This window comes from Culex pipiens, chromosome 3, assembly GCF_016801865.2.
Source record: "Culex pipiens pallens isolate TS chromosome 3, TS_CPP_V2, whole genome shotgun sequence".
In the NCBI taxonomy this organism is placed as follows: domain Eukaryota; kingdom Metazoa; phylum Arthropoda; class Insecta; order Diptera; family Culicidae; genus Culex; species Culex pipiens.
This window is the reverse complement of record NC_068939.1, coordinates 10,737,707-10,752,020: the sequence shown is the minus strand read 5'-3', so window position 1 is coordinate 10,752,020 and position 14,314 is coordinate 10,737,707. Positions and strand designations below refer to the sequence as shown.

General features: G+C 33.9%; 2 protein-coding genes across 3 annotated transcripts in view; one reads left to right on the top strand and one right to left on the bottom strand.

The window, feature by feature from the left end:
• The window catches only part of LOC120432606 (RNA-binding protein Musashi homolog Rbp6), a 1,179,690-nt gene that overhangs the window by 790,494 nt on the left and 374,882 nt on the right, over nt 1–14,314 (bottom strand). The gene's annotated exons all lie outside the window — the stretch shown is intronic.
• Nucleotides 1,128–8,258, top strand: LOC120432612 (zinc finger protein 845-like). Its single transcript, XM_039597860.2, has 6 exons — nt 1,128–1,259; nt 1,325–2,473; nt 6,463–6,678; nt 6,913–7,131; nt 7,193–7,702; nt 7,765–8,258. Exons 1-6 carry the CDS (start codon nt 1,242–1,244, stop codon nt 7,903–7,905), a joined length of 2,253 nt encoding a protein of 750 aa, XP_039453794.1. The 5' UTR covers nt 1,128–1,241; the 3' UTR covers nt 7,906–8,258.

Sequence of the window (14,314 nt, the reverse complement as noted above, 5' to 3'; positions counted from 1 at the left end):
ACGGGGTCACGTTTTAGTTTGACACCCCTTTTACACGGAGTTCACACACACTACCAAACGTTTGTTTTAATAGTGTGCGTGAGCGCCGTGTAAAAAGTGACAGTTCGTCACTTTTTAGTTTGACTTTGACCAACCAACGGGGTACAAACTAAAAAAGTGTCAAACGAAAAAGTGACCAACCACCGGGGGTTGAGTGTACTATCCTGAAGTCCCACCTAAATCCCACATTGTGATAGTGAAAAAGTCACAGAAGCAGTGGTTTCTTGTGCAATTGTGATATTTTCACTATCAGAGAACTACCTAGTTCACGAAGACAGCTTATCGGTCAACGCTTATGCCCTGGGGCTGCAGCAAAGCGAGTTCTCGTAGCATGAAGTGGTGTCCATAGTGCTTATAAAAAAGAATAGGTATATACCCAAATTTTAACTAATGCACTAGGATCAAATCATGCCCTGACTTTACAAGGCCCAGGGAGAATTTAAGAATTTAAGAGTTAAAGAATTGGGTCCTAAAATGAAGCTTAAATTTGTGATATTATTGTTCACAACGATAAAGCATTGAAAACTTGTGAAAAATGCTTGGATGTCCACAAATTGTTAAAATACCATAGAAAGTCAGTGGATTCAAATCACTTTAATTTTACTCGAATTTTGAGTAGAACTTGGTCGAAGTGTAAGCGGATTGGTGCACTGTAACTGAAAATCACATTTTGCTGAGTTCGTTTTCGCACTTTTTCATACGATTTTTTCAGTTCGACTGCGATTACACGCAAAATTCAGATAACACAGATCTGTGTAAAATTTGACACAGATTGCCCAAAACCTGGAATACACAGAATCTGTGTAAAAGCCTTGTACACAGATCTGTGTTCAGCCGTTGTCTGTCAAATCTGTGTAATTTTATAAAAGCAATCTGTGTAAAATTTTACACAGATCTGAGTAAAATTTTTCACAGATCTGGGTAAAATATAACACAGAAATGGTTAAAAATATATATTTTAAGCCAGCGATCTGTGTAAAATTTTACACAGATCTGGGTAAAATTCCACCCCGTGCGATTTTCAGTTATACAGTGTGGGTGGTTTAATTTGTTTTTACTTTTGAGCAATTCAGTTTAATCGTGCATCGAATAAACAACAACATTCAAGTGATGTCAGTTTTTTGAGTTTGCCAAAAAAAAAATTAGATAACTTTTGAACAAGCACCTGGTCTTGTTTCGTGTGATAAATCATTTAGAGGCTCATGGAAAGTAAAGAAAACGTACGTTTCGCGTTATTTTGACTTCGAATTTGATGAAGTTTAATTCCATTTGATTGAATTTTTAGCTTCTTGTCAAAATGTCAGCTCAAATCAAACTAGAAGAAGGGGTCGATTGTCCACAATTCCACACTGAAACAATTGTGAAGGAAGAGCTGATCCTGGAGGATGAGCACCCACACCCGGAACCGACATCCCACGAGAACGTAGTCATCTCGGCATACGGTTACGAAATTACCATCAAAAATGAACCTCTGGAGGAGGAGGAGCCTCTGGATAAGGTCGTCACGGAAGAACCTGCCTTCAGCTGTGACAAATGCAACAAGCAGTTCACCTCGAAGCGCTCGTATAGCGAGCACCTGCTGAAGCACCGGAACTTGGAGAGCAAGCGATTCATGTGCGCGCCATGCCAGAAACCTTTTGGTACGGCAGGCGCGTTGGACACACACGAACGGCGGATGCACGGAGGTGTAAAAAGTGAGCGACCTTCGGAGGAGGCTGAAAGTGCGCCAAAACGGTTCCGCTGTGACAAGTGCGACAAGCAGTTCGACGTGGCGATCTCGTTCAAGATGCACCGCAAGCGGCACCGGGACCTCGACAGCAAGCGCTTCGTGTGCGCACCGTGCCGGAAAATTTTCGCGACGCGGCGCGAGTTGAACCGACACCAGCAGAACGTTCACGGCGGAGGGATTGGCAAGTTGACGTTGCAGTACAAGTGCCGGTACCGGTCGTGCGATACGGTGTGCGATAACAAGGAGAGCTTTGAGGAGCATTTGGAGGAGCACAGGACAGGGCAGACACCGGACGGAAAGCGGCATCGGTGCAAAAAGTGTGACAAGTTCTTTGCCAATGGAACCTCTTTGAAACGACACTTGGAGCTCAATATTTGCGACTATAGGCCGATAGTGCTGGAGGAGGAAGACGGCACCTTTAAATGTTCCACGTGCAGCAAAACGTTTTCCCAGCAGCACCTGATTGACCAACACATCCGAACGCATCTGGGCCGGCCGGAGTTTCGCTTTGCAACGCTGGATTTTACTGAGAAACAGGCGGAGGAGCTGGGCACGGATCCGATCGTTGTGGAGCAGAACGGAGAAGAGTTTTTCAAGTGTCCTATGTGTTTGAAGCTGATTCAACAACACGACACTTGTGTTCGCCACATAGGCGTGCATATCACAAAAGCACGAGCCACGTTCCAGTGTGAAGCGTGTGGATTGGTAATTATCTGAAATTTGGCTTTCCAAGTCCTCCAAAAATCTGGAATTTGTAATATCTCTTTAACAGTTCGGAATCAAGAACCCAGTGCACACTTATTTGTAATAGTTTGCAGTGCTTGAAGTTTAAAAAAAAATTGGGTACATACTATTTTTGAATCAACATTTATTTTGACTGGTTATAAAATAATGGTTTTTTTTTTGCATTTTAAGCTAGAAACTAATCTTCACAAAATTTTCCGTCAATTGATACCAAATAATCAAAATTTTAATATTAAAAAAATAAGGTATTTTGTGAAAATTTTAGTGTTTTACACCGGAAACTCTTTTCAAGCTAAAATTTGTTTTTTTTTTTGTGCAGTCCTTGTTATCCGAAGGTTTGTAAGAGACTTCGGAATCACGACTATTTTTTTCATTGTTTTTTTTTCTTAAGGAGCTATTAGACTATGGCAAACAAACAAACAAACTTGTTTGCGGCAAACTCGCAAACAAAGCCAAATGTATGCAGGCTGACGTTTCTGCAAACAAATGCAGGAAAACTGACCAACTGTCAAAAAGTTTGTTTGTTTGTCGTAGTCTAATAGGGGAAATTCTCGTATGTTTGGCAGGTCAAGCACTCGCTCCTAATTCCATCCAATTTGCTGATTTTCACTATTTAAAAAACTAATTTTGCAGAACTGTTGATAGAAACTTGCTTGCTCACTTCTCATTAAGCTATTTATCACTCGATATCAGTTGGAAACGCTTTTAATAAGCTTTAATTGAATGTCAAAGTTCTGACCTGCCAACATTCGAGGCACGCTGGAATTAGATGCTGTTCCCCTACTTCCTTTACTTTTAACATGAAATTTTATTTCTGCGACCCCATTTTAGCAAAATTTGAAAAGTAAATCGCCTATTAAATTATTAAGTGCGTTTTTTTCTAAATCAATTTGGAGTAGTTAAGAGGTCATACTTAATATCGACAAACAAAAATATGGCAACAAAAAAAAAATCATGATTCGATTATAAAAAAGTACACGAATATCACTTAATTGGTCATAACTCGAGACATATTTTCAATAACATAACCAACGATGAGTCGGACGTTGAATCCGGATATAGTTTACATACATTTAAGTGAGATCCGGATATATGCAAAACACATTTGTGTACATAACTTTTGAATTATGTATCGAAACTTAATAAAAATCAATAGGTACGTATGGGACTCTAAACAGAATCGAATTCCAAAATTTGAGCAAAATCGACATTTGTTCAGTTTTCGATTCTGAGTCGATAAGTATACATGAAGGTTGGTCTACGAGTTCATTTTTAGAGCAGAATTATAGCCTTACCTCAGTTAGTAAGGCAAAACGGTGTTTTGTAAAAAATTAAGTATTTTGAAATCTGAAATCGATAGCCTTGTTGATTTATATCAATCGTAATTTTTTGTTCTATTATCGACAAATTACGGATAACGATCGAGTCAATCTCGATATTTAGAAACTTGTTTTCAAAAGTTCAAAATTTCTTTTTTTATAATTTACTTTTTTTTATAATTTAAAATATAAAAAAAAATAATAAAAAGTATAAATATTTCAACATTTGAAAACCCAAAAAACTAAATTCTTTTCAAAGTTTAAAAGCTGGAAACCTTAAAAGTTAAAAAAAAATGAAGAAAAATTACAAAATTTACAAAGTAAGGCTTTCTAGGCCCAGTGACAAAAATATATGACGAACTCCTCGTTACACTGCCCTGATGTAAACAAGCTGTCACAGCCCCGCGTAATATGTTGGCTGATATATCGGGTGGTCAGTACCAAAAAAAAACAGCTAGAAGTCGCCTGACAAAAAATTTTTGCTATATATACAGCAATTGGGTACTAAAGCCCTATCTAAATTTTTATGTACAACGGTAAAAAACACGATTAAAAACCATTTCTGATCACTTTTTTTCATTTTAATGCAATTTTTTTTTTTTTTGACAAGACAACATTTTTTTGATGGATCAACTATGGTCCCCTTTGAACGAGCTGTCAAGTAGGAGCTTTTCTGTCAAAAAGGACCGCGAGGTTAATTTTTCAAAATTGATTTAAAAATCCATTTTAAATACTTTGTGGTCGTACAAAGGGTCATTGTACTCAGAACAATAAGCTCTATCGCTGTAAACAATAATATCAGCAATCTAAGCTTCATTTTAGGACCCAATTCCCATGAAAACAGCATGATTCGAAAAAAAAGTTCTCCGACCGGGCTCAATTTTTTTCGTGTGGTTCCTTTGCCGATAAAATTAGACCCGTATTTTTTTGTTTGGCCATTAGGGTGACCTACACCGTGTTAGGGTGGTCCGAAAAATGGCAATTTTCGTCATTTTTCGTAAAAACCACTTTTTTCAAAAAATCATATCTCCGCGCCATTTCATCCCTTTTTAGATGCAAAAGAAAAGTGATTAATTTGGCTACTTGGGAAAAATAGTAAGAAGTTTCCAAAATCTAGCTTAACATTTGAAAAGGTCGTATGAAAACTAAAAATGCTGTTTTGAAGGTCTCGTGACCAAAGGGCCTATGTCTGAAAATATTTTTATCGGATTCCTCGGAAAATTTCACGTAACATACCAAAAAATGGTGAATTTATGTTTTCAATACTCTGAGATACGATTTTTTGAAAATAAAAACTGGGTTTTTCGAAAAAAGTGGTTTTTGCGAAAAATGACGAAAATTGCCATTTTTCGGACCACCCTAATACAGCGTAGGTCACTCTAATGGCAAAAAAAAAAAAAAATACGGGTCTAATTATTTCGGCCAAGGAACCCCCAGAAAAATTTGGAGCCCGATCGGAAAACTTTTTTTTTTTTGAATCATGCTGTTTTCGTGGGGAATTGCTGTATAACGAGATAGCAAATCTGATGCAAACAAACCCACAGCTGCCATGTAAACATTCTTTGAGTGTGTTGGTAAATTTCTGACTAGAAAGCCTTATTATAAAATATTAAAAATTAAAAAAAAAAAACATTTTTTTTTATTATTATTTTTTTTTTTTTTTTTTTTTTTATTTTTTTTTTTTTTTTTATTTTTTTTTTTTTTTTTATTTTTATTTTTTTTTTTTTTTTTTTTTATTAAAAATATCAAGTGCAATTTTTTTTTTTTTTGAGACCGGCCCGTGGCTTAATGGCTACGACTCCCGCCTCATAAGCGGAAGGTTCCGGGTTCGATTCCCGACCGGTCTCCTTGAAATTATTCGACTATAATTGAACTTTGAATATGAACAAAAAACGCATGGAATCAGGTGGGATTCGAACTCACACCTTTGGGTTGGTGGTCAGATGCTTTAGCCACTCGGCCACCGAGGGGTTGACAACCCTTGAGTGAATTAATCCGTAGTGGTGAAATAATGTCACAAGGTCATTTACTATATAATACAACAATCCCTTTCCCAACAATTCCCCTACACACACTACACACCATATTCTATAAATAACTCGAAGTGGTTGGTACGGTATGTCCTCACTTCTTCTTCTTCCCCTGATGATTCCATGAAATGTGGGTTCCGTTCATAGAATCTGTCTCTTGCGGTTAATGCAACGCAGTAGGCCGGGCCGCTTTAGTGAGTGTAATACATTTCGGGGGTTCTCGAAAGTACTGCAATCATTAATAATGACAAGAAAGAACTTGAGGCGTAATCTAACCATAAGTTCTTCCCGGATGCTTTCTTCGGACTGGCTGCGCTTGTGTTCGATTAGATTAGATTAGATTAGATTAGATTAAAAATATCAAGTGCAATTTTGATTGCTGTAATATTTTAATTTTTCGGAGGTTTCTAGCTACCTGCTTAAAACTTTTGAACGTTTAAAAAAAAAATGATTCCTTAAAAAAACAAATACCAATCACTCGATATCTCAATGTTGATGGTTAAATTTAACTTTTTTGTGAAAAGCTTTAATTATTCGATTTGAGTTGCAACCCTTAAAATTCTTTAAAGTTTTAAAACGTTTGGAACCTTTTTATTTTCAGTATGTTGCCGACAACAAGGAGCTCGCGCAGCACGCGGCCGCCAAGCACGGCCGGGTCAAATCCGAACCGACCGAGCTCGGTGAATGTGACGAGCAGGGTCTCTTCAGGTGCACCGAGTGCACAAAAACATTCACGCAACGGCGTTTGGTGATGCGCCACTTTCGCAGGCACGAAGCGATGAAGAAGGGCTCGTTCCAGTGTACAATTTGTGAAAAGGTTGGAAAGGTTCTTCGTATTATTTATCCCATGCAGCAAAAGTTCATTAAACTCAAGAGACGATCAAGTTCCTGAAAGCGTGTACAGGTTTGACAGCTCGTTGATCTCTAATCAAAAATGTGCTGTCTCAATGCTGTCAAATCGTTACACGCTAACAAATCAAAACTTATTCTCTGAGTTTAAACGATTTTTGCTGCATGGGTCAAAACATGCGTTTCAACGTAATCTTTCCAGTATTTTCCGGAAAATGCCGAGTTGATGAAGCACTCGATTGAGAAACACGGTGAGGAGCCAAAAGCGCCGAAGACGACCAAGCTGGAAAAGGACGCCAGTGGGCGGTTCAAATGCACGCAATGTGAGCAAACATTTGAACATCGTCAGCCGTGCGCAGCACACATTCGTAGGCACCAAATCAAGGACAGTGCGCGGTATCAGTGCAAGAAATGTTTGAAGGTAAATTTTACAATCTTATTTTTTTTTGGTAAAATATAATTTCCTTTTTAATATTTTCAAGTGCTTCGTCAAACAAGTCGATTTGCAACGTCATGAACGAGCAGCTACCAAGCTGACGGAGAGTTTCTGCAACAAAAATCTAAAGTCGCGCCAACTAAACAAATCGGAGCTCTTAAAGCAAACCGGCAAACCGTATCAGGTCATCGAGGAAAACGACTTATTTATTTGCTCGTCCTGTGGCAAAGTGTTCCTGCAGCGTCCGTTCTGCGTGAGCCACATCCGGAAGCACATCGACCTGGAGCAGGGCAGGTTCCGGTGTGAAACGTGCGAAACGAACTTTGGCACAAACACGGAACTTCGCCGGCATGCGGCCCTGAAGCATGGCACTAGTGCGGGCGTTGAAAGACCACGGCTGGTTCCGATCAAGCTGGAGCAGGACGAGGACGGATGGTTCAAGTGTCCCGAGTGTCCGGAGCGGTTTCAGCAGCGGGTGACGTGCACCAAGCACGTGAAACGACACGAGAATCTTCGCAGTGGAAAGTATCGGTGCGACTTCGAGTCGTGTGAAATGGTGAGAGATGGCGAGGTTGATTTTGGAACAAGACTAAACAATTGATTTATTTTAAATTTCAGCGTTTCGGATCGAATTTTGAGCTAAAACGGCACGTACTAGTGCACACAAATGGCCAACCTGCGAATGAAGCTTCTACGTCGAAGGCACCAACTAATATAAAAAAGGAAATTCCAGAGGAAATCGTTTCCGACGCTAACTAATACATTTGATTTTTTTTCCTCCATACCAAAGACGTTGTAGATCAGTCTATACATTAAAAATAAATTTAAAATTGTTTTTTTTTTTGTGGAGATAACCCACTAGGCCAGTGCTTAAGATGAAGGAAGAAGTGCAAGTCTAACGATACAATTGTCATGAAACGAATTAACTCCAAACCTTACATACGTGTTTTGTTCACTCTCTTCAAAAACCAAATGATTTTTATTTGGGAATCAGAAAATTGATAGCCAAATAGTCGTGATGAAAAATCATCACGCAATCGTAATAATTCGTTAATATTTTTTCGATATATTTTTCGACAAATTACGGCTAACGTTTTCAAATATTTATAAAATAAAAAAAACCAAATATAATAAATTTATTCAAAAATCCAAAAATCGAAATTCAATATTTATTTATTTATTTATTTATATATTTATTTATGTATTTTATTTTATTTGGGGGGGGGGGGGGGGGAAGTGGTGTCCATGTGTAAAAATGGAAGCTTCAGCAATATACTGAACACTTCGATTTTAATTCCACATCGAATCAAATCATACTATTTGCCAAACAAGCATTAAACCTATGACACTTATTATGACAAAGCCCAGGGAAAAATCAAAATTCAATTCAAAACTTAAAAACTTTAAAATCTCAAAATTTTTACTTACAAATTACCAAAATAAACAAAAGTAACAAATAAAAAAGAAATAATCAAAAAAAAAAAATATAGAAATTTCAGAAAATTATAAAATTGAAAAATCCTAACATTTATAAATTAAAAAAATCCAACCCATTCAAATTCAAAAATCTATAATTTTGAAATTTAAAAATCTTAGCATAAAAATAATAGATCCAAACATTAAATGGAGCAACATTTAGTCCAGACTCGATTATCCAAAGGCCTTCACTTCGGATAATTGGGTCCTAAAATGAAGCTTAGATTTCTATTATTATTGTTTACAGTGATAAAGCTTATTTTTCTGAGTACAATGACCCTTTGTACGACCACAAAGAGTTTAAAATGGATTTTTAAATCAATTTTAAAAAATTAACCTCGCGGTCCTTCTTGACCAGGGTGGCCACCTCGGGAAAAAACCGGGAAAACCGGGAAAAAACCGGGATTTTTATCCACCGGGAAAAAAACCGGGAAAAAACCGGGAAAAACTCGGGAATTCGACCGAGAAACCGGGAAAATATTTTTAGTTTATATAAAATTTGACAAAAGCCTCTTTAATGTATTCAAAATGTTCTTTTCTCAAATAGAATATTATTCCTGTTATTTTAAATGAAGACTTCGCGAAAACTTTGTTTGAATTTGTGTAATAAACTCATGCATCTTGGCTATGGATTTTTTTTCTGATGTAACCTATGATATTTTTACTTGGTGAATTTGTTGTTTTTTTTTTAATATAGCAAATAGTTTGCTTTACAGCAGCGGTTCTCAACCTTGGGTACATGTACCCCTGGGAGTACCACGAACGGTCTCAGGTGGTGCGGAAGACAAACCCCGTAATGGCGGACATTTGTCCCAAACAAAATATTTAAGAGACAAAAAATAACAAATTGATTTGAAGCAACAAACTTACAACCATATTTAAGGTGCAGTGAATAACGGGTGAATTTTTAATATTTAAATGATAAACCTATAATTTGCATTCGTTAAGCAATTTTAAGAATTTGAAGAAAAGTCCACCGTTTTTGAGTTTTTTCTTCTACGAATATTTGTTTCAAATTTGTAAATTGTGCCAACTACCATTTAGGTATTTAAACCTTTCAAAATGTTAGTAAAAATATCTTATGTTTTATAATGTGGATATTGTCAATTCGACCTTTCTTTGCTAAAATACTAGTTTTGCATAAAGTTAAAATTAGGATTTTTTTAAATTTAAGGTTCAAGATTTGTCACTCAAAAAACACACTTTTAAAATATTTTTCGAGGCCCCAAAAGAAGTGTTCAAGTGTTCAAAAATGAAAGCAGTTAAGAATTTTCTAAACCATTCAATTTTTTAGAGTTATAAAAGAATTATTATTTTTTGAAGAAAGCAACAGCTTCTGAAAAGTACTATTAAATAGCATGTATAAATCTGAAATCAAAACAGTTCGTGAAAATCTTTTGAATGTATATTTTGAGCAGTTTCAAAAACAATTCGTCCGTCATTAGAAATTTACATAAAATAAAATTCAAAAAGAAATATGGGAAATGTTTGCGGCAATGAAAATTTGGTTTACAATTATGGAATATTGGAATATCTCCGTTTTTGAGTTTTTTTCTTCTACGAATATTTGTTTCAAATTTGTAAATTGTGCCATCTACCATTTAGGTATTCAAACCATTCAAAATGTTAGTAAAAATATCTTATGTTTTATAATGTGGATATTGTCAATTCGACCTTTCTTTTCTAAAATACTAGTTTTGCATAAGGTTAAAATTAGGATTTTTTTTTTTATTTAAGGTTCAAGATTTGTCACTCAAAAAACACACCTTTAAAATATTTTCCGAGGCCCCAAAAGAAGTGTTCAAGTGTTCAAAAATGAAAGCAGTTAAGAATTTTCTCAACCATTCTATTTTTTAGAGATATAAAAGAATTATTATTTTTTGAAGAAAGCAACAGCTTCTGAAAAGTACTATTAAATAGCATGTTTAAATCTGAAATCAAAACAGTTCGTGAAAATCTTTTGAATGTATATTTTGAGCAGTTTCAAAAACAATTCGTCCGTCATCAGAAATTTACATAAAATAAAATTCAAAAAGAAATATGGGAAATGTTTGCGGAAATGAAAATTTGGTTTACAAATATGGAATATTGGAATATCTCCAAATTTATTGACATTTTCAGTAGATAGTTTAAAAGAAATAAAGGAATACATTTTATTTTGAAGCTTTATTAAGAAAACTGAAGGCGTTGTTTGGCCTATCCAGTACAAGTTTTTAAACAACTCTAGAAACAAGATTTACCTTTTCAACCATATTTAATTTAGCATTGAAACACATTTTTAACGACATTTTCAATGCTTCAAAATTCAGGTCTCAATCAAACATCAATTAAAAATTCAGCAGTGCAAAACAAATAATAGAAAAATTTATAAAATAAGCCATTGTCTCAACATTGAAAAAATGTTTAAAAATGCGTTTTACACTAGTTCAGTTATTTTGCAATCATTAGTCTTCAAAAAATGTAAGATTTGACGAAAATAAAAATGTCAACGAAAAAAAAACTTTTTGCGAGACTAAAGATCGAACATTAAAAAAAACAAGAGATTATTAAAAAAATATTTCAAGGTACCTACCGATTTTTTATATTTGTATGGCACTTTTCCTGCACTGCTGCCAAAGTGTATAAATTTTTGTTTGGACTAATGATGCAAAAAGACTTTTAAAAAGAAAGTACTCACATAATTTAAGCCAAAAAATAATAATTAATTCACAGGAATTGATAATTCTTGGAAGAATCGTTCTTCTTGAATTCACAAAACCTTTTTTCAAAGAAAATTTACGAGAATTTACATAAATGTTGATGACAATTTTTGCAAATCTTTTCTTATAAATTCTATTTCCGGCTTTCTAATAATGATTAATGTTATTCTAAAAAATAAAAACGTTATTTTTATTTATTTTGAGTTAGTAAAATCTGTAGAGCATGATGATGAAAAATTCCAATCATTAGGGAAATTAGAGGTTTGGATTGGAAACAAATAAAAACGGCTTCGTTTACAACTGACTAACTTTGTCCTCAAGATATTTGAAAGCTTTCTTTATGAATTCAAACTTTGAACCAAATGTATGCGTTCAAAAAGTATGTTGATACTAACGTTAGCCTAAAAAACATTGAAATTTGGTTTAAAAACATTCCGGAAAATTTCTTCTGGTCTCGGGAGAAAACCGGGAAAAAACCGGGAAATTGAAAATCGAAATCTGGTGGCCACCCTGTTCTTGACAGAAAAGCTCCTACTTGACAGTTCGTTTCAAGGGGACCATAGTTGATCCATCGAAAAAATGTTGTCTTGTCATTATTTTTTTTGCATTAAAATGAAAAAAGTGATCAGAAATGGTTTTTGATCGTGTTTTTTACCGTTGTACATAAAAATTTACATAGGGCTTTAGTACCCAATTGAATCAAGAAAAAAAAATGTTTTTTCCTTGTCATCGAATATTCCAGATTTATTAATTCAAAAATGTTAAGATTTAAACCCAACAAAAATAAAAAAAATAAAAATTCTAGAATCGTTTATTTAAAGATTCAAAACGTTTAAACGTTTAAATATTCTAAAATAAAAGTCAAATTCGAGTTCTGTAACCCCATTTTACTCAAATTTGAGTGGTTGATTGCCTATTTAGGTACAAAAGGCCTTTTCTTAACATTTCATCACCGCCATTTTGGCCACCATCTTGGATTTTTAAATTCGCAATTATTTTAGAGTAGTTAAGGGGTCATACATAAGCTTGACAATCAAAAATCAGACAACGGAAAAATAATCGTGATACGATTATCCGAAGATTTTTTTCCGAGGCCTACGGATAATCGAATCTGGACTGTGTTAGACGGGACTATCTGAAGGCCTTGGCAAAATTTCACTTCGGATAATCGAATCAGGAAAAAAAATTTCGTTGTCTTATTTTTGATTATTGAGCTTAAGAATGGACCCCTAAATTACTCTAAAGTGATGACCAATATGGCGGTGATGAAATATTGAAAAAAGGATTTTTTTTATTTAATACCTAGGTAATCAACCATTCTGGGTTGTATTAGTACATTTGACAAAAATGGGGTTGCAGAACATGAATTTAATGTTAAAAGCAAGAAAATAAAAAAATACGATTTTTTCGTGATTCGATTATTCGAAGTCAAACCTTCGGATAATCGAAACTTCTAATAATCGAGTCTGGACTGTATTTTGTTTCAAATTTAGGAAATTCATGAAATAATGTAATTTTTCGATACACAATTGAGATTTCAAGTGCTTATCCTGTGACAACGATAGCTAATTATTGGACACTTTTATCTCCACTTTAGATCCCAAATCGATCCAGGTTTTTTTTTTCCTTTGTAAATGATTTCGAGGATGGACCTTAGGAAACCGAAATATGGTCGGATTTTCACCGGAATTTTTATTCCGACTATCTGAAGGAGTTATTAGAGTACGGCAAACAAACAAACAAACCTGCATTTTTTTTGCGTTTGACATGCAAGCGTTGACTCTTTGCAAAAAAAAATCGGACAAGCAAACTGTTAAAGTTTGAAAATAAAATAAAAAGATAAAAAACCAAAAAAAAAAACAAATAAAAATCTGAAAATTCAAAATATAAAAAATCAAAAATTATTTATTTCTAACTCAAAAATTATTTAACTAGCAGTTTAAAAAAAAATCCAGACATTTATGAACTTTAAAATGTCGAAGTCCTAGATCAACAAATAAAAAATCCCAGAATTTAATACTTTAAAAACGAAAAAAAAATCAAGAATATGGAAATATAAAAAAAACCAAACGTTTATAAATTCTAAAATTATAGATCCAAAAATTCTAAAGAATAAGAATCCAGAAATAAAAAACATTAGACTTCAAAAATTCAATTCAATTCAATTCATTTTTATTTGTTATAGGTACTTATCAGAATACAATTTGCTTAACGAATGACAGAATGCAGAGTTTTGGAGAGACTTACAACTACAAATAAATTCAATACAATCAATTGGATGAAATAACTTCCATAAATTTCAGTCGATTAAACGAGAGCAGAAAAAACTTTCTAAAATAACTGCTACTATTACTAATTAAAAAATTCAAAATTTTTAATGCTGAAATTAAAATTCTACACAATCAGATTTTTTACAGAATTCGAAAAATTTTACCGAATTTTCAATTGCTTAACAGTTCGGTAAACCGAAAATTACCGAATTCGGTAAAAAAATACTGAAATTAGTAATAAAGTTCATAATTGTTCATCGTACATCCAAAATTCGGTAAAATTTTGTTCATTTTGACAGATTGTTAACCGATCTAAACTTTACCGATTTTTCAACTACCGAGTTCGGTTAAAAAATCTAAGTGTGTGTGGTTTCGTAAATTTAAAAAGCTCATAATTTAAACATTGTTCATTAGCAAAATAAACTTGGAAGGATATTTTAAATGGCCTTGCTTAAAATATCACAGTTTAATTTCTATTTCTTTTGTAAAAAAATTGAAATACAAATTTTAATTTTTAAAATAAAAAAATACAGCTATTTCACGTATTTAAAAAAACAAAAATTTAAAATAAAAAAAAATATTTTTTTTAAATATTTACAGATATTAAGAATATTTAACAACTCAAAAAAATCTAAACATAAAAAAATATATTTTTTTAGTTCAAAACTTGTAAAATTAGGGAATTAACGAAAATCCATAAATTTATAAATTCCAACATGTCAA

Excerpts from the sequence above, each read along its gene's own strand:
- LOC120432612 (XM_039597860.2), top strand. Across the intron at positions 6,679-6,912 it reads AGTGTACAATTTGTGAAAAG|TATTTTCCGGAAAATGCCGA; the intron begins GTTGGAAAGGTT and ends TAATCTTTCCAG. Across the intron at positions 7,703-7,764 it reads ACTTCGAGTCGTGTGAAATG|CGTTTCGGATCGAATTTTGA; the intron begins GTGAGAGATGGC and ends TTTAAATTTCAG.